At 44.5% G+C, this 20,291-nt stretch overlaps 2 protein-coding genes and 1 long non-coding RNA gene across 11 annotated transcripts; 1 reads left to right on the top strand and 2 right to left on the bottom strand.

The window, feature by feature from the left end:
• Window positions 1-41: 41 nt before the first annotated feature.
• ovch1 (ovochymase 1) lies at window positions 42-9,554 on the bottom strand. Of its 2 annotated transcripts, none has more exons than XM_049567400.1 (14): window positions 9,437-9,554; window positions 5,894-7,526; window positions 5,658-5,741; window positions 4,794-4,977; window positions 4,639-4,714; window positions 4,379-4,568; window positions 3,218-3,357; window positions 2,993-3,143; window positions 2,873-2,914; window positions 2,556-2,781; window positions 1,847-2,004; window positions 1,634-1,732; window positions 1,358-1,494; window positions 42-1,239 (listed from the first exon to the last, which is right to left on the bottom strand). In XM_049567400.1, exons 2-14 carry the CDS (start codon window positions 5,931-5,933, stop codon window positions 1,078-1,080), a joined length of 1,689 nt encoding a protein of 562 aa, XP_049423357.1. In that variant the 5' UTR covers window positions 5,934-7,526; window positions 9,437-9,554; the 3' UTR covers window positions 42-1,077. The 2 variants fall into 2 exon arrangements, with proteins under 2 accessions (XP_049423357.1, XP_049423356.1); XM_049567399.1 differs by lacking the exon at window positions 9,437-9,554 and having other exon boundaries at window positions 5,894-6,112; window positions 6,447-8,286.
• parp12b (poly (ADP-ribose) polymerase family, member 12b) lies at window positions 9,533-19,309 on the top strand. 2 transcript variants are annotated; one of them, XM_049567401.1, is made up of 8 exons: window positions 9,533-9,858; window positions 10,982-11,117; window positions 14,048-14,300; window positions 14,394-14,489; window positions 14,891-15,017; window positions 15,100-15,259; window positions 16,582-16,702; window positions 16,808-19,309. In XM_049567401.1, the coding sequence occupies exons 1-8, from the start codon at window positions 9,533-9,535 to the stop codon at window positions 16,918-16,920; spliced, it is 1,332 nt and encodes a 443-aa protein (XP_049423358.1). In that variant the 3' UTR covers window positions 16,921-19,309. The 2 variants fall into 2 exon arrangements, with proteins under 2 accessions (XP_049423358.1, XP_049423359.1); XM_049567402.1 differs by lacking the exons at window positions 16,582-16,702; window positions 16,808-19,309 and adding an exon at window positions 15,831-15,943 and having other exon boundaries at window positions 15,100-15,303.
• On the bottom strand, window positions 11,190-12,718 carry LOC125883182 (uncharacterized). 7 transcript variants are annotated; one of them, XR_007448468.1, is made up of 5 exons: window positions 12,205-12,718; window positions 11,864-11,951; window positions 11,611-11,742; window positions 11,303-11,456; window positions 11,190-11,258 (listed from the first exon to the last, which is right to left on the bottom strand). It is a non-coding gene; the product is annotated as an uncharacterized LOC125883182 (long non-coding RNA). The 7 variants fall into 7 exon arrangements; XR_007448467.1 differs by lacking the exon at window positions 11,303-11,456 and adding an exon at window positions 11,831-11,863 and having other exon boundaries at window positions 11,213-11,302; window positions 11,578-11,720; window positions 11,919-11,951; window positions 12,205-12,713; XR_007448466.1 differs by lacking the exon at window positions 11,303-11,456 and having other exon boundaries at window positions 11,213-11,302; window positions 11,578-11,720; window positions 11,831-11,962; window positions 12,315-12,717.
• Window positions 19,310-20,291: the final 982 nt, after the last annotated feature.

The raw sequence follows: 20,291 nt of genomic DNA, 5'->3' as shown, positions 1-20,291 counted from the left end.
GAAGTTTAAGACTGTAAAGAAAAATAATTTAGTCTAAACCAATGAGCCAAAACCAAACAGAATTGAGTTTATTAATTTGACCATGAGAATATTTTTACTTCTGTCAGTGTTTTTGTCTTAAAGAATTTTTTTTTTTAAGTAAAAGTGCACCAACAATACTTCAGGCTGCTGTCAGCCCTAGAGTGGTCTCCTCTGGTCTGAATCAGGGACTCATGTTGTTCCAAAGTTGTATAATTGCCTAGAGTTGGTTGGTGTTCTCACGGCAGCATTTACAAGAGGACCAGATCAAATGCCTTGTGTGAGAAAGCTGCTCTTGATTGGTCAGAATTTCCATGTGGGAAAAATCCAGGAAGTAAAGCAAACGTTGAAGAAGAGTACACTTGCAAGATAAATGTGACACTTTCTAATGTCACAATGGAGGGACAACTACGCAGGTTGATTTTAGCGCTGCTCATCGTGGACTATATTGCTGTCATTGTTCATTTTAGTCAAAGCATACAGTTTGAAAACGAGGCAAACGCGGCTCCAACTAGAAAACAATGTTTTGATGCATTGGATGTGCTGAATGTGCATATTAAGGCAGTACAGGAGGAGGTGCACATTAATAATCCTCCAGGACTGTAACATGCTCATGTTTAACCCAAACAATGTGTCATGTGACTGCAGTTGCTTCACATCCAGGTCGCAACACCTTCTCACCACAAACCAACTGCACCAGAGTTCCTTTGGAACCGGACTGAGACCACCTCTTCAAGAAGGTCTCGGTCCGGTTGCTTTGGTGTGTTCACACCTGCACAGGCGAACCGAACAGGACTGGAGTGAACGCACACTCAGTCTGAGCCAGAAACAAACCAAAAATAATCTGAACACTTTTCCCTCCTAACTCAAAGTTCACTCTCCTTCTCCAGAGCTTATATTTTAATACTAATGTCATAATCAAATCCACAGCTGTCTGATGAAGATGATGTGATGTGGTTAAAAGCTCCAGAGAAGCTGATGAGTGAACGTTGAGTCTCCGTCAGTTTAAAGACGACAAACAGCTTCCAGTTAAAAGAGTTTATTCTCCAACACAAACGTTCAGATGTCTTCAGTCAGCTCAGTAATCCACGAGTGGTAATCAGATACTCTGGAGAAGATAGCCGGTTTGTCTGCATCACACCGCCTGCTGCCCCACGTCACCACGCCAAACAGGAAGTAGGCACCACGTTTCCGACACAGCAGCGGCGCTCCAGAGTCGCCCTGCAGACAGAAACCAAACATCTGAATCTGAATACTCGACTCTATTGATGACACCTTTTGTGTTGTCATGGACTCTGAACATGTGATCAACGGTCTGACAGGGTGTGGGTGGAGCTACCATGCAGGAGGCGGAGCCTGCAGGATGTGTACAGATGTGGGAGTCAGTGATGAGTCCTCCTCCCCATTTCTCCCTGCAGCTCGTCTGGTTCACCAGAGTCAGCGTGACGTGATGCAGCCGCTCCGGATCAACATCCGCTACACGAAAAACAAACGTTATCTTTGTCTCATGACGCTGACGACATTAGAGGACGTCAGTCTGATCATCTCTGTCGAGGATTCAGCTGTTTTATCTCACAGTCTTTTGATCGTGTTTCCTGTTGTGTGTGGAGAGTACCTGTTGCTCTCGGGGTTCCCCAGCCTGTCGTGACACAGGACCAGCTGTCATCGAGCTCCTCGTCTTCATCAGGGACACAAACTGGAGACACGTCAGAGCCTGGAGACAGTTTCAGTGTTTTATAGAACACATGACACACCTCACACAGTACCTGGTGTGACGCTACAGAAATCTGGAAAATGTAGGTGTGCTTTATGTTTCAGGTGTTCCTACTGAATCTGGCGGGCACGCTGAGGCGGAGCAGCGACAGGTCAGATTTCGGGGGGAAACTGCCGTCCTGCGGCAGGTTGAAGACCTCGTCCACAGGGACGGTTTGAGACGATGAGAAGCGGAGGTCATGAGCTCCCAGAACCACCACGTCCTCTTTAGCTCTGCGGGGACAAAGAACAGTCAGCAGGGACAGCAGCAGAAGTAGGACTCATGTGACCAATGTCAGAGACGGAGATGGGCGGAGCCTTCTGTCCGAACTCTGCGTTCATTTTGTCCATATTTGTGCACGTTTTCTGAAAGATTTCAGATACAGATGAAACAGGGCAGAACCAGCAGAGATCGTGGAGGCAGTGCAGCATATTCAAAGATGATGAAGACATTTTGAAAATGGTGGAACAGAATGACTCGGTAATGTAGAGAAAACATGTATTTAATGACCTCACAGACCACCGCCATCTACCATACGGCCTCTGTTCATAGGTACAATATAACGACTTCCTCCACCGTTGCCTTGTTTGTTGTTGTGAAACTTTTGACTCTGCCCTATAGCGCCATCCATTGGCTCTATCTATGACATCATAAAGGGCACATGAAAGTATGAGGGTGGAGATGTTTACAATGTTTAAAACTGACAGATTTATTTTTGCATTAAAGGAGGGAATAAATGAGCCTGTCACAGCAGCAGTAGGAGTCGTAGCTGTAGTGGTTTTACCTGGCACCGCAGTGCTGTGCGGTGAGGACCCAGCGGCGGTGGATCAGTGCTCCACTGCAGTAGTGGCGTCCGTTGGACTGCAGGCTGACCTGCCAGGGCCAGAAGAAGGGGCAGGACTCTGCTAAGTTCCCCACAGACACGTCACCGTCCTGGGACACTGAGAGAGCAGCGAGGCCTGGAGGCGTCTGACAGCTGGACCTCTGCTGCTGCTTCCCACACCTGTCCTCTGTAGTCCAGGTGGACAAACAGTCACACTGAGGGTTAGATCATGAAGCTGGACGCTGGATTCTGTCTGCAGAGTTTAAATCAACACCAACCTTCAGCTGTGATTTCATCAGTATACATGATACCTGGATCACCTGTGAATGAAACACATCATGTGACCTGTCTGTCTCAGGTGAACTCTCAGGTAGGTGTTGGTTACCTGTGACACATACTCATGATGTCAGACATCCACTGAATTTGTAGCTGGAGTCTGGCGTAGACTCCTGGTCGCCTGGCTCGTCCACAGCCGATCCCCCAACTCACCAAACCTGCCAGCTCGTACCTGCTGCCGGTGAAGCAGGACAGAGGACCTCCAGAGTCCCCCTGAGACACAGACAGGACCGTGTTAGAGACACCATGAGACAGTCATGGGACACGATCTGTCCCTCAGGTTGTACCTGGCACGCATCAGCTCCTCCTTCTTCCCTCCCAGCACAGAACATGGAGGGTCTCATCCTGCCGCGGTAGTAGTGGTTACAGACATCAAGGGGCAGGATGGTGACGTTGACCTCCTGCAGTCTGTTCACTCGAGCTCCATCTGAAGAAGAAGAAGAAATGTGGAGTGACTTTGGACCAGCTTCAGAAGCTGTCTGAAACCCTTTGCCACCAGATCAGCTCTGGGTCTTGAATTGGGTCTGTTCAGGACTCTCTTAAGTTTGGTGCTATGTAGAGAACCACGTTCCTACCTGAATCATTGTAATTGAGGATGTGTCGTCAACAGAGGGCGTTGTGCAACAGGGGTAATCGGTAGTGCCAAGATGGCAGATCACATTGTTTACCTGTAAACTTTTGATCTCTTACTACAGATGTTTGTTTTGATCTAAAGACTGAGACAAACGGTGCTTCTCAAAGTCCAGGATGGATCCTTTAACAGCTGAATGTCAAAGAAGACATTCAGCCGAATCCCACAGAAAGTCTGTTCCAGTGTCGAGGATCCTTCGATTTCTGCCATGGATGAGTCCTTCTTTGAGAGAATTTTCAAGGATGCAGTTTTGTATCCTAACTGGGCATAAAATACCCACAATTCTTTGTGCACAATTTGCCAGAATTGAAATGGAGCCTCTTTAATAATCTGGGCACTTGCTAGCCTGTTCCAACGTGTGTTCACTGAATGCTGGGAGGGAGTCTTGTCTAGTGTCTGACTTGGAAGGACCCACCCTACCAAGGAAACATGCTTGACTTTGAGAAGCACCGGTGGAACCCTAACCCACCACATGTACTTTGGTTCTTGAACCATTTCTGTTCAGGATTCTTGGAACCTTGGTGCTATCGAACAAACCAGCTAGACTTTCCACCAGTTTTGAGCTGAATCTTCGTAATCGAGGATGTGTCATCAACAGACGGTGTTGTACAACGTAAGTAAAGCGCCGTACCAAGATGGTGTCATTTACCTGTGAACTTTGTCCTGAAATTACAGATGTTTGTTTTTATCCAAAGACTATAATGTACAATTTTTGGTGCCATCTGGGGAGCAGCTTTTCAGGCTCTGAACCACTTTATTTGAAGCTGGGACAAAACCAATCTGATGTTGGTGTAAAGGGGTGTGAACAGGTCCTCACTCTCTCGGGTGGAGCCCCAGCCAGTGATGGTGCACTTCTTGAATGGCGGCAGTGGGGTCAGCCAGATGTTGATGGGTCTGACAAACTGGTTGAAGACGAGCGGCTGCTGCAGCTTCAGCAGCGCCATGTCTCTCTCTTTGGTGCGAGTGTTGTAGCCGTGATGGTTGATGATCATGGCGACTCCAACCAGCTGACAGGAAGTGAAGACTGGAGTCAGAGCTGATCCTCTGACAATGCGTCAGAGTGTTAGTGTGTCTCACCTGTTGTCCCGGCTCGTGAGGATTATCCAGGTCGTGTTTTCCAGCCAGGACCGTCCAGAAGGAAGCTTTGTTGTACCTGCACACAGGTGAGACAGGACGCATGTCATTCTCAGGGTGGGTTTAATGGACCTGTGCAGCTGCTGATGACCTCTGACCTCTTGAAGCAGTGAGCGGCAGAGACGACCCACATGGGGCCGATGACGGCTCCTCCGCAGGCTGGCATGGACGCGAAGCAAAGAGACACCTGCCAGGGCCACGAGTGAGCCCAGGCCTCCTGACCCCCGATGATCCTGGACTCCAGCTCCTGCTCCGGACTGAAGGGACGAACCCCCGACAGCTCTGAACACCACATGTGCAGGTTTTTTTTACTTATTTTTATGTATGTATGTATGTATGTATGTATGTATGTATGTATGTATATATATATATATATATATATATATATATATATACACATACATACATATATACATACACATTTTATATATATATATATATATATATATATATATATATATATATATATATATATATATATATATATATAAACAAATATATAAACACACACACACTTTTATTGTGTAATAAAATGACAAGAGAACAAGTACAGGAACATTTAACGGGTTAGAGAGACGACATATGTAAAAAAAAAAAATTAATACATCAAATGAATATTTATAAAAGATTTTGACTGTATTTTATGTTTATACACGTTATATAAAGTGTGTGTGTGTGTGTGTGTGAGAGAGAGATGGGGTTTCTATATAATGTTCAAGTTCAAACAAATTGTTTTAATATCACATTTCATATTTTTTAAATATATTTTTTTAAAATCATTCCAACAAATGTTTAAAATCAGAAGTTGGTTTTTAAAAATTGTTTTAAATTTAATAATCACTTTTTTTTATTAGTGCTGAGAAACATTTGATGATAAAATGTGACAGTAGTTAAATCAGAGGACGATCAGAACGTTTAGAATCAGATCTGACGAGAGAATCAATAATTATTGATTAATGTACCTGTGAATCCAAAGAGTCCAGAGAACGTCTCATGTCCCTGCAGAGTTTCATTCACTGTCACATTCAGATGATTTGACGTCACGTCTGAGGAGATGGAAAACAAAAGCACAAGATGATGAGGACAGCAGCAACAGCAGCAGCTGATGAGTTTGATGCACAAACACGTGAAGATGTTGTCATGTGTAAAAACAAAACAGGTGTTAAATGTGTTGAGAGAGTAAATGTATATTTCTGACCTGAGAGCAGCAGACACATGACAGACAGCAGCAGCATCATGACTCACTCATCATCTTCATCATCATCACGCTCACCTGATCTCACCTGAGGTGGAGCTCTGACGAGTCTCACCTGTGTGTGATCTCACACACACACACACCTGCAGCTCATCATCAAGGTTTCACAGTGAGCTCAGAGTTCAAACATCAGCCACACTCTGAGGCTGCAAAATAAAACCTCTGAAACAAACAGATTTAAAATCAAACTCAGATTATTATTAACCATGTGTTTGATTTTAATGTCTCATCAGTCTGTTAGAAACATGATGTCAACTTCACTTTCATTAACACTAATAACACTAATAATGAATCAATGAATCAGTGACTTCATTTCAAGCAAAACAAACAATAAAAACAAAGAATACATGAACATGATGAAAAGGAAGAAGTGAACTCTTCTATAATCCTCACTCTCACTATTCATCTCTTATTTCAAAATGAAACTGTCAACAACTTATTGACAAACATTAATATAGATAAATAAACAAGAGTCTCAGATATTAAATACACAAACCTCGTCTCAGCAGAGCTGCACCAGCACTCTGTGTTTTTAGATTTAATATTTAAATGACATCTCGACCGTTTTTAATGTTGCTCAGAAGTAAATTATCTCTTGTTCTAACAGGAGCAGTAGATGATCACAGTGATCTATGGTCCAGTGTGAGTCTGGATTTTCCCATGATGCACTGCTCCCTGACAGCTTTGGCTGAATGTGATCCCGAACTGCACATACCTACACACTTTTTTTTTTTAATGACATTATTTTGTTTTTGTCAGATTCAGTGACAGTTTGTTGATGTCTGTTGTGATCTGTGTCAGAAGCAGCTGTCAGTCCTCTCAGGAACATTAAATATCAGTATCAACCACAAATAACACAAACTTCAGCGTTTGTGTAACCCGACACACAGGTCATTAATATATAACAGAAACAGTCATGGCCCCAGTACTGACCCCTGGGGGACACCACAGGTAATGTGACCACATGATGACTTAAATTCACCCATCTGAACAAACTGATGCCTGATTTTAATGTGATCAGTCATGTCAAAGGCTTTTTGTAAGTCTATGAATGTTCATGTTGACAACTGATTCTTATTCAAGCTGTTTATTTCTTCTGTCAGTTCATGTGTTGGTGCTGAATCCATCCTGACGGTCACTCAGCAGTTTGTGTCTCAGTGAAGGGCGGGAGGAGCTTTTTAAAACTGTGACAGTCATGAAACCGGCCTGTAATGATGATGATGATGTTCATAGGTCCAGACCAGATGGGACACGGTCTCTGGGTGCACATGGTCTCAGTGTCTTTACTGAACCTGACAGAGTGACAGCCATGAACAAGTTCAAAGGATGTCTCTTGAACTTTGTAAACAGCAGATTTCTGTCAGGAAGAGACCAGATTTATTTCCCAGCTTCTGCCCTGAGCAGGTTTGATCCAGGCTGCTGTTACACGTGGGGCGGAGACACAGTCTGTCAGTCCGCCAGTGAGGAAGGATGTGTTATGTTGTTTTAACAGGAAGCTGGTGAAACACAGAGTTTTCCTGTGGGTGTGTCAGCGTGGTCAGTGAAGGTGTCACAGCAGGAGGTGGACAGGTCCGGTCTGTACAGAGCATGATGAGCCCAGAGGGAAACAGCTGATGAATGTTTTCTATTCTCACTGAACAGCTGATTTACCATCTCTGATGTTCTGTCACAGCACCAGAGTTGGGTATAACGTGTTATTAAGTAACGCAGTAACGAGTAACCTAACGTATTAGTTTGCTGTTTGAGTAATCAAATTCTTGAGTACATTTTCAAACAAGACATCAGTTACTTCCGTTACTTTTAGGATGCTGCTCCTTCAGCTCCGAAACAGCAACGGCTGTTGTTTGGTTCTAATAACGGAGATAACGTTAAACCTGTCAGTCTGAAAGAAGTCATGAAGCTTGTGGCTCGCTACGTGGTCGGAGAAATGCTGCCGTTGTCTACGGTGGAGTCTAAACAGGTGGAGTAGGACTCGCTGACAGACATATTTCAGACTCAGGACTTGCATTATGCCTGGTACACGCTACACGCTGGTACTCACCAATTATCCCCGGTCATCTTTCACGGCGTGTGTGATGTCATTGGGTTATTCTTGTCCTATTTTTATTACTTTACTATTATTTGAGTCACTGTGTGTGTTCATGTGCCAGCCGACATGTTGTTGTAGTCACCTAAAAGCGTCAGCAGATGGCAGGAGCTACATTTGAAGTGCCATACGTAAACTGTCAAGCTACTGTATCTTCCACAGGAAGTTCTGACAAATGTTTCAGAATAAAAGCCTATTTAGAAAATGGAGGGATTCTCTCAGCCGAGGTTATAAGGGGCTTTTAATTTGAAACAAGTTCAGGAAGTGTTGAGTTTGAAATGACGACGTGATTTGTTAACTTTATAAAGACAACGGGAGCGGATTAAAGTAAATATATAAACACACAGAGGGATTAATAAATAATGGACCGTCTATAATGTAGTTTGTTTCAAATGAAGCTGGGAGCCTCTGCAGCTGTGGTGAGTAAAAGCCCCGCCGCTATTTGTTAATGTTATTACTTTATGTCCGACCGTGAGGATGTACCATTGTTTGCTAGCTTGATGCTAATGACAGTAACGTTAACTCAGTGGGTTGACAAAGTGCCTCTGCTGTTTCACACCATCATTTCCCCCTTTTACTCTGTGTGGTAACATCCCTAGAGGAAATATTAAAAACGCTGGGGTGTTGTTGTCATACAGTTGTCTACGGCAGCAGATCGTTGTGTGTTTCTACTGGTCAAAGTGACGGCTGTGATGGGAGAACTGGATCTCAGTGAAGGGCAAGTGGTCCATAACTTTAATTTTGGAGACAAAAAATGTAGGCTTAGCGCCCTGTGGTCCATTGGCCAATAGGAAATGTAGAATACTCAAAAGTACTTTAAAAGTGCTTGAGTTACTTTTTTTTTTTTTAAGATATTTTTCGGGCATTTTTAAGCCTTTAATGTACAGGACAGACGAGCCTGAAGGGGGAGAGAGAGGGAGCGACACGCAGCAAAGGGCCACAGGCCGGAGCTGAACCGGCCGCGGTGGCAACAGCCCTGCACACGGGCGCCTGCTCCACCACCAAGCCATCAACGCCCCAAAAGTGCTTGAGTTACATTTGTCAGGGAGTAACGCAGTAAAGTAACTGGTTACTTTTTAAAAAAGTAACGCAGTAAAGTACTTTGATTATTTTTAAAGTAACCCTTACCCAACACTGCACAGCACACGTCCCTGTAGTTCCATATCAAATATAAGTGTCAGAGGAGTGTCATCTGATCAGTGTCACTCAGCAGAATAAACCTTCAGTCTTCATTCAGACTGATTTGTTTTATATATTGTGAGTTTTGTTCCGGAGCAGTTGTTCCTGTACAGACCAGACACTGCTGCACTTTGTTCCTGCTTCTGTTTACTGTTTATTTATTGTCAGACAGTGACGTCACTATCAGCTGCTGTGCCTGTGTTGTGGAGGTGTGCTTTTACCGTGACAGTGTGGAGGCGGAAGTGTTGTGGGAGGTGTACCGGGCTGCGGGTACAGACCGGGCTCAGTCTGCCGGTGGAGTCCGCTCAGAGAGCATCATGTCCGGGTACAGCCGGGAGGTGCAGCTCGCCACCAGCTTGCTGTGCAGCAGCTCCGGGTCCATGGAGCTGCTGCAGCTGCACCGCAAGCTGCTGCAGCGCGTCGACATCACCGAGCAGGAGTTCTGCTTCATCGTCCAGAAGTGTCCCCGCTTCCTGTTGGTCGGCGGCCCGGCGGGGGGCCTCACCGTGGTGGCCCAGACGTCCCTGCGGCTGTGCGGTCGATACGGTCGGGAGGAGAGCGGAGGCTGCAGCCAGGAGGACTGTCCACACCTCCACCTGTGCAAGTTCTTCATCTACGGAAACTGCAGGTTCGGCAAGGGCAGGTGAGAGCAGCGCGCACGCGCACAGGGTGTCACAGTAACATGTACAATCAGTTTGTTCTGATGAAGTTATTAACCGCTTCCAGGCTTCCGTAGATCTAAAACAACACGCAGAGACTGAACTCATCATCTGCATTAATTTCACTGTCTGTTTCCTCCGCCGCGGAGGGATACACTCCTCCTGCAGCTGTGAACAGGCCAAACGAAACTTAAGGAAACAGAAACCTGCTGCAGCTGCGTATTAAAGGAGCATTACACCACAAAACCATCATCATCATCATCATCATCATCATCATCAGGACTCTGTGGTCACCGTGGGACCGACACACAGACGATCTGTAATTAGTCTCATTAAAGTGTGTCACACCTCACTGAGGTGACATTACAACGTTGTACCTTGGACAGTTTGTCAGCTGACAGGAAGTAAACAGGGACCAAAGCTGTTACCATAGCAACACCATAGCCATGAGAAGGTGTCATGTTACAGTGAAGTCATAGAACAGCTGACTGATTCCAGGGAAATGAAACTGATGGTGATGATGATGGCGTGTGCTCACCTGTCTGAGTGTTTCTGATCATGTGTTCATATCTCAGGTAGAATCTGCTGCTCCTCGTCCTCATTTGCATGTGGACAGGTGTCCTTTATTAACCTGTAGTGAAGCTTCATCAGTCCGTCCTCGTCTCTGCTGCAGTTTGTTCCTCAGCCTGAATTTATTTATCTCACAGCAGCTGTTTGAAACGTGTCATGCATGTTGACATGTTTTCACATGTTTGTTTGTGTCAGCAGCTGCTGGAATTTGGATAATAGTTTTCCCCTCATTAACTAACTAGTGTTTACCTGTTTGTCACTGAGGATCTAAATATTGTGTCGTCAGGTGTTTGAGCTGCACCACACACACCTGTAACTGTTCACACCTGACCACTGAGTGAAACCTTCAGAATTTAATGTTATGATTTATGAATCCTTTTTATTCAGCTGAATCCAGAGTCGGCAGGTATGTTCTGTTCAACTCATTCTGCAGCAGGTTGTCATAAAGTCAGGACGCAGCAGACTGGTGATAAATATTAAGTATTGATTATTGATCACTGATGATATGAAGATGTGTGATGTCATCATCTGTTGCAGGAAGCCGTGTAAATTCTCCCACGACATTCGTTCGGGTCGCAACTTTGACTTACTGAGAGAATGCACATTGCACGACCTCGACGAGGAGCAGCTGTTCCTGCTACTGCTGCAGAACGACCCCGCCCTGCTGCCAGAGGTAACACACCTGAGGCACACCTGAGCCACACCTGAGATACACCTGTAACACACGAGAGATAAACCTGAGACACACCTGTAACACACCTGAGATATATCTGAGACACACCTGAGCCACACCTGTAACACACCTGAGATACACCTGAGACACACCTGTAACACACCTGAGATACACCTGAGCCACACCTGAGCCACACCTGAGATACATCTGTAACACACCTGTAACACACCTGAGATACACCTGAGCCACACCTGAGACACACCTGTAACACACCTGAGATACACCCGAGATACACCTGAGACACACCTGTAACACACCTGTAACACACCTGAGATACACCTGAGCCACACCTGTAACACACCTGAGATACACCTGAGCCACATCTGTAACACACCTGAGCCACACCTGAGCCACACCTGAGATACACCTGAGCCACATCTGTAACACACCTGAGATACACCTGAGACACACCTGTAACACACCTGAGATACACCCGAGATACACCTGAGACACGCCTATAACACACCTCAGACACGCCTGTAACACACCTGAGATACACCTGAGATACACCTGAGCCACACCTGTAACACACCTGAGATACACCTGAGACACTCCTGTAACACACCTGAGCCACACCTGAGCCACACCTGAGATACACCTGAGACACACCTGAGACACGCCTGTAACACACCTGAGATACACCCGAGATACACCCGAGATACACCTAAGCCACACCTGTAACACACCTGAGATACACCTGAGACACGCCTGTAACACACCTGAGACACACCTGAGATACACCTGAGACACGCCTGTAACACACCTGAGATACACCTGAGACACGCCTGTAACACACCTGTAACACATCTGAGACACACCTGAGATACACCTGTAACACACCTGAGACACGCCTGTAACACACCTGAGACACGCCTGTAACACACCTGAGATAGACCCGAGATACACCTGAGACATGCCTGTAACACGCATGTAACACGCATGTAACATGCCTGAGACACTCCTGTAACACACCTGAGACACACCTGAGACACGCCTGTAACACACCTGAGACACACTTGTAACACACCTGAGATACACCTGAGACACGCCTGTAACACACCTGAGGCACGTCTGTAACACACCCGAGACACACCTGTAACACACCTGAGACACATCTGTAACACACCTGAGATACACCTGAGATACACCTGAGACACGCCTGTAACACACCTGTAACACATCTGAGACACACCTGAGACACGCCTGAGATACACCTGAGACACGCCTGAGATACGCCTGAGACACACCTGAGACACACCTGTAACACACCTGAGATACACCTGAGACACGCCTGAGACACACCTGAGACACACCTGAGACACCTGTGATGTACCTGAGTGTTCTCTGCTGTTAAAATAAACATCTTTGGGTTTTGGACAGTTGAAGACGTCAACAAACAAAACAAAGAACAAAAAAGAAAAAAAAAACGAACAAAGGGAAAAGAACAAAAAAAGAAGAAAAAAAAGAAGAAAAAAGAACAAAAATTTAAAAAAGAACAAAAAAGAAAAAGAACAAAAATTAAAAAAAAAAGAAAAAACAATAAAGGTGTGGAGGTGAGTGAGTGAGTTTTCCTCAGAGGTAAAGTAAAAGCATTTTGTTTCTGTCTGGTTTTATTCATCATGACTAAACATCTCATGCTCACAACCACATCATTTATTAATACAGCATCCTTTTATTTGTTCATCCATTCATCAGAATCCTACAGTTGAAAACCCATATTAATAGAAAAAAGTCATATTAATAGAACATCACATTAATCACACTTTATTGAGAAGAGAGTCTTCTCAAATTATATTCAATATTATTAAGTTTCATGTGATAGATTCTCTCTGTCTCTTTATTCTGTATATCTAAACTTTAACTCTATATATTCCCATTGTCACTCCTAATGTCCAAACTTTAATTCCGTATATTTAAATTTAACTCTATATATTCCCACTGTCATTCCATACACTCAAACTTTGATCCTATGTATTCCCACTTGTATTCAATATGTTCAAGTTTCATTCCATACATTTTAATTCCGTTCTGTATATTCTGACTTTTAATCCATATAATCAAACTTTGATTCCATTATATTCCAATGTTCATTCTATAAACTGAAACTTTTTATTTGATATAACCAAACTTTAGTTCTATATATGCTGAGTTTCATCCAACTTTCATTCTTTATATTTAAAGTATCATTCTGGCTTTAATTATATATAGTCAAACTTTTACTCTATACACTCAAAGTTTCATTCTATATTTTCGGGCTTTCATTCTCTATATTCAAGTTTCATTCCATATATTCAAATTTAATTCTGTATATTCTTCTGTACTTTTATTCCATTATATTCCAACTTTCATTCTATAAACTCAAACTTTCATGTCGTATATTGTGACTGCCACTTCATGCACTCAGAGTTTTGTTTTATATATTCTGACTTCCATTCTGTATATTTAAGTTCATTCTAAGTATTCTGGCTTTTATTCCATACACTCAAATCAAGTTTTGTTCTATATAACCAGACTTTAATTCTATATATGCCGACTGTCACGGAACTTTAATTCCGTATATTTAGACTGTCACTCCATATACTCAAAGTTTCATTTCAGATTTTGTTCTTTGTGTATATTCTGACTTTCGTTCTATAAGCATCACATATATATATATTTTACATTTAATCCATAAACACAAACTCTTTTTGTTGTAATTATGAAAACACATATTTACAACAAACGTCCACCTGTAATCGTTTATTAAAAGATGATTTATTATGGGAAGTTCAGTCATGATTAAAAACAAACATTAGATTTCTTCAGTGTAATGTGTTTCTCAGGTGTTTCACCGCTGGCTGTGTCACTTCCTGTTTGACTTCCTGTCTCAGGTGTGTCTGCACTACAACAAAGGCTGCGGTCCTCATGGCAACTGCACCTTCAGGGAGAGCTGCACCAAGGTGCACCTGTGTCAGCACTTCGTCCAGGGCGACTGCATGTTCGGAAGCAAGTGTAAACGCCAGCACGCCATTGACCAGGAAGGCCGCCGCATGCTGGAGGAGAGGGGACTGAGCGCTGATGTCATCCACGAGCTGCCTGTCATCTACAGGAACATCCACCACCTCACCGCCGCCGCTGCCACAGGTAACAATGACACACCTTTTTACACCTGCTCAGTATTAGCAGTGTATCAGACAGCGTGCAGGATGACTCTCGATGTATCCATGTGTCTGTCAGAGACGTCTCCTGATTCGTCGTATCACGCTGTGGATCAGACGGATGAGCGGACAGAGATCTGTCTGCACTTCACCAGAAACAGCTGCAGGTTTCAGAGTGAGTTCACATTCATTACTTCATCGTAACCTCACCGTCACCCTGTCATCACACATCACCTGGTTATTTAAACTCCACCAGATGGCAGCAGAGTTTAAATACTTGACATTAGCTGAAAACCAGGTGTTTGGTGTAACCAGACCAGGCCTCTAATGGAGACAGGCCTGTCTTTGTCTAAACGTGCAGCTGCACCGGGCCGGTTAAAGAGACTCTGGTCCATGCAGGAGGATACTCTTTTATTTGTGTTGTTATTTTTTATGAACCTTAAAGAGATTATTGAATGGTGTGTGATGTCATCAGGTTAATCATTTCTCTAACGTCACCACAGGAGCAGATTTCTTTAAATGAAACCACAGCCTCTCTCCGCTGCAGTCTCACATCGTTCTGTTGTTTCTGACCAGACGAGTGTCGCCGTGTTCACTTCCACCTGCCCTACAAGTGGGAGGTGTTTGATGGCTTCACCTGGATGGATCTGCCGCACATGGAGGACATTGAGCAGGACTTCTGTGACCCGTCTAAGATGCACAGGTCGGAGGTCACATCTCACCTTCGTCCAGGTGTGAAGATGATAGTGGATGAGGTGTTGACTCAGACTCTTCTCTGTTTTCAGCTGTGGCGTCGACTTCGTGACGATGACTCAGGAATCGCAGCCCGTTCGCCGCCTCTCCACAGTTTCCTCGGTAACAAAGCCGCCTCACTATGTCCTGACAACCGAGTGGCTGTGGTACTACAAGGGAGACCACGGGGACTGGGTGGAGTACGGACAGCCGGTGAGTCAGACCGCTGGAGGGAGGTTAACCATAAAGGTCAGGAGGTCAGGGGGTCAGGAGGGTCTGAAGGGTCAGGGGGTCAGGAGGGTCTGAAGGGTCAGGAGGGTCTGAAGGGTCAGGAGGTCAGGAGGTCTGAAGGGTCAGGAGGTCAGGGGGTCAGGAGGGTCTGAAGGGTCAGGAGGTCAGAGGGTCAGGAGGGTCTGAAGGGTCAGGAGGTCAGGAGGTCAGGAGGTCAGGGGGTCAGGAGGGTCTGAAGGGTCAGGAGGTCAGGGGGTCTGAAGGGTCAGGAGGTCAGGGGGTCAGGAGGGTCTGAAGGGTCAGGAGGGTCTGAAGGGTCAGGAGGTCTGAAGGGTCAGGAGGTCAGGAGGGTCTGAAGGGTCAGGAGGGTCTGAAGGGTCAGGAGGTCAGGGGGTCAGGAGGGTCTGAAGGGTCAGGAGGGTCTGAAGGGTCAGGAGGTCAGGGGGTCAGGAGGGTCTGAAGGGTCAGGAGGTCAGGGGGTCTGAAGGGTCAGGAGGTCAGGAGGTCAGGGGGTCTGAAGGGTCAGGAGGTCAGGAGGTCAGGGGGTCAGGAGGGTCTGAAGGGTCAGGAGGACGTTTATCTGTTCACTTTTACGAGTAGGCTACTGACCCCCTATAGACTTCAATTGTATTCGCTAAGCTAAGCTGCAATGCTAACCACCGAGACCCAGCCACTGGACATACAGACACAAAAAAGATATCGATCATGTTGTCTCAATATGAAAATGATAGAGAAAGGGCATAACTCCCAAATCGTTGGAGTATTCCTTTAAAGGAAAACATTTTGGTGTTTGCCCTTAACAACTGAAGTTTGCTCTCATGTGTTGGCAGAAGGTTTTCAGGAACCTTCAGAACATTTGAAGGAACCAATCAGAGTCTGTCTACAGGTTAATAATCAGCGGAACATGAAACTGTGGTTCAATTTATGTCGATTGAAGAGGAGTAAGAGATGCAAGACACATTATTCAGCTCAGATAAAACCAGGTAACCATGTTGATGCTGTGAGTGACGAGTTCACACCGTCAGTCTGCCCTCAGAGTCTGCTGATGTGTGGGTGGAGCTCCTCCTCCTCCTGTTAGCATTAGCACAGTTAGCATCTCTGGAGCTAGCCGAGGGAATGGAGACAACCTGAGAGTTGCTCCTAAAGGAATCCCTTAACTTAAGGGAGTATTCTTCCTAAGGGACAGGGTTGAGTTTGAACCTTTGGACTCTGAGACCAGCTCCTGAGGTGAGTCTGATGGCTGAAAGTCTTTGAACCTGTAACTGATCAGATCAATACAAACCTGGACCATCTGCCCCCCTCAGGACGAGAAGCAGCGCACCATGTCAGTGACATCACAGACTCTTGAGGAGGCGTTCCTGCGTGACAGAACCGCCGAGGTCAAAGTGGTGAAGGGCCACAGAGAGTACGTCATCAGCTTCACAGGTACTACTTCCTGTCACTTCCTGTCACTTTCTGTTTAACCACAGAGTCTGATGTCTGCTGAGAGAACTGAAGACAAACTCTTGTTGTGCTTTTTGATGGTTGCAGACATGTACCAGAGGAACCACAAGCACAACACCAAGAGGAGGGTCTGCCGGCGGCCTCGCTTCGTCTCAGTGGCCCAGGTCCAGAACCAGAAGACAACCCTAAACCTGATGTAGGTCTGTCTGGTCAGACTGGACCTGGTAGCCCTGACAGACATGAGGGACCTGATGCAGTGCCTTATCTCAGTTGAACATACCTGGACTCAGACTGTCTCTGACGTCACCTCTTTACTGGAAATATCTTCCTGACTTGACCTGACAGACCTGACGGACCTGATGGTCCTGATGGACCTGATGGACCTGATGGACCTGACAGATCCAAACTCAGTGATTCAAACTGCTACTCTGTTACTAAATACTATCTTACATAATACTATGTTACATAATACTCTGTTACAGGTCAGAGTCTGAACTGAAAATGTTGCTGCAGTAAATATGAGTCAATAAAATCAGGAAATTGTAACTCAAGTATTAAAAGTACTTTAAAGTAACTGACCTAAAATGTAACAGCAAAATGTTTGTCAGAAACAGTTTCCAGTTAATTTCCTGTCAGTCAGCTGATTGATTAATTTTTTCAGCTCCACTGTTGTTTAGTTTAATTAATAATCATCACCATATTTTATAAACTCAGTGTCAGATTTATGACGTGAAGGAAACGGTCCAGTGTTTCCCTCTGAGGTAAAAAGAACAGACTCAGTAATAGTTCCTTAAATTTGTACTTAAGTTACGTGATTCAGTAAATGTACTTAGTTACAGCACTGGAGGGAGCTCACAGGGCTGATGTCACAGCAGAGAGAAGGATGGAGTGATGAGTGAAGGAGTGAAGGATGTAGGGATGTCCTGATCCAGCTTTTTCCACTTTCAATCCGATACCGATATTACAGCCTTGAGTTTTGGCCGATACCGATCCAAGCGCGTATTATACATATTCACTTATTTTGTTGTCAGTCATGTTAGAAAAGGTTTGATCAAGCAATATTACTCTAACAAGAACAACTACTTAATCGGGTTAGTAGTCTAACACTGAAATTAAAATAGCAGCAAGACTCCACACACTTGTGCTTTGGCCCCCTAATTAATAAAAAATAGATTAACACCACAAGACATTGTTGACATTTAACAAACAATGCAGCCTTTCCTTTTCAGTTATTTTAGTAGTGTTTCTGTAGTCCATCCATGGCTCCAGTTTCACCAATTGTGCCCAAAACAATGCCATCAGTGCTCTTTACTTAAACAGTAAGAGTGTAAACCAAATAAAAATATCACTCTCAAAAAACCAGAGCAGAAAACAAATAGTCAGTTAACTAATTGACCGCTACTCCTCCTACCCTCCCTGTGTGTGTCTGCCGTCTGCATGCTGGCCTGGTGGACTGATGGTAAGAGCTGGAGCGGATCACTGGAATGGACTGCTTGAATCACAGAGCGCTGGGCTGGTCGGAAAACCTGGATCGGACTCCGTGAAAAACTGGATCGGAGTTCTTGGATCGGCATTTTTCCATGCAGTCCGATCCGATGCCGATGCACGTTTTTTGCTAATATTGGCGGCCGATACCAATCTGAATATTGGATCGGGACATCCCTAGAAGGATGGAGTGATGAGTGAAGGAGTGAAGGAGAGAAGGATGGAGTGATGAGTGAAGGAGTGAAGGAGAGAAGGATGGAGTGATGAGTGAAGGAGAGAAGGATGGAGTGAAGGATTGTGGGAAACAGTTAAACATGTGGCTTCACTGTAGAAAGGCAAACAGAGACGAGAGAAAGAGTTTTAATGGACATTAACGAGCTGCAGATTGAACGTCAGACGGATCGACCATTGAAGGCAGCACGCTGTCCGTCTGATGTGTCATCAGTCAGCGCCTCGCTGTGACCTCAACGAGTCACCTCCTTTTGTTTTTAATACTTTAGATTCAATAACAGATATAGCCTGGAGAGATTTAGAGTCTGGGCCTCACCGATACACCCTTCCTACCCAAGGGGCCGCACTGACTCAGGCATATTAAATGCCGCCGCACACAATTGGATAGCACGATGGCCAATCAGAGCAAATAACAAGGTGACGTATTCATTGCACTGAGCCCCACTGGTTTGCTGTTTACTTTTCGACTCCTACGGCGCAGCGCTGTCCTCATCATGTTAAGCCCGCCCAGAGCCCGCCTCTGTCAGATAGACTGATCTGATTGGTCCGATGGCGATTCAGCAGGCTCTGCTCGTCTGGGTCAGATCCTTTATTGATCCTGTGTTTTTATTGATCCTGTGTTTTCATTGATCCTGTGTTTTCATTGATCCTCTGTTTTTATTGACCCTGTGTTTTTATTGATCCTCTGTATATCGGTGTGTTTTAAGGGGTTAAAGTTTGTCATGTTTCTTCTTCTGCCTTTGATAAAAACTGAAATATTTTTGTTACTGTGTATTTTTACGGTTATTTTCAGACTTAAGAATTAAAATGTTCCTCGGGGTCGTTGTTAAACATCTCCACAGATATGTTCAAATAAACTCCACACGACAGAAACATGATGTGTTTCATTTTTATTCACCTACAAAACTGTGACTGAGTTTCCAGCTGTTCAGCAGTCTGACCTGCGTCCCAACAACACACGTTTTTTAAAGTTTGACTGATTTAAAAGACAAACCCTAGACATGACTTAATAAAGACATGATTTTATTATTTGTACACACAACACACAACTGTAAAAAATCCAAATAGTAAAAAGGAAAAATCAGGGAGGTGGAGATGAACCAGACTGATACAGACAGACCTTAACTGGAGGAGAAACAGATAAACGAACTAAACTTATAGAGAAAATAAAGTCCAACAGGAAGCAGACTGAGTAGTCCGTGAGAAATAATCCAATAAAAACCAAGAAATACAGAAAACAGCGCATAGAAAAAAGAAGTAAAGGAATAATTAGACATGATGAATTAAATATAATGAAAATGTCCTCTTAAATGTGACAAAGATAAAGATCTCTGACAACATGCTGCACATCTGAGGGAGGAGTTCAAACACAAATCAGCTTCACTATAACTCGCAGCATTCACAGACAAACACTTGTCTTTATCTGGACACATTTTCCTCACAAATACAACATGCTAACGTTATTAGCACAAGCCTATAGCATTTTACATTGTATAAATTAGCCTAGCAGCTAGTGCAGTTTTTCTCTACTCATATGAAGCCAGGGACAACAGCAACATGTAACAAAGATAACGTTACAAAATTCAGCTCCATTACAGCTCACAAGGTTCACTGACAAAACAACTGGCGTGTGCAATGCAAATGTTCATGTTGCGTTACACGTGCGAGTTTGAACACAAGAATATTTTGTGTTGACTTGTGTCATGTGCATGAAATCACTGAATGAACTTTGTTGCAGACAAACACTTGTCTTTATCTGGACACATTTCCCCCACAAATACAGCATGCTAACATTATTAGCACAAGCCTATGGCATTTGACATTGTATAAATTAGCCTAGCAGCTAGCGGAGATT

This window comes from Epinephelus fuscoguttatus, linkage group LG22 (assembly GCF_011397635.1).
Source record: "Epinephelus fuscoguttatus linkage group LG22, E.fuscoguttatus.final_Chr_v1".
Lineage (NCBI taxonomy): Eukaryota > Metazoa > Chordata > Actinopteri > Perciformes > Serranidae > Epinephelus > Epinephelus fuscoguttatus.
The sequence above is the reverse complement of the archived record's forward strand: the minus strand, read 5'-3'. Positions and strand labels throughout refer to the sequence as shown.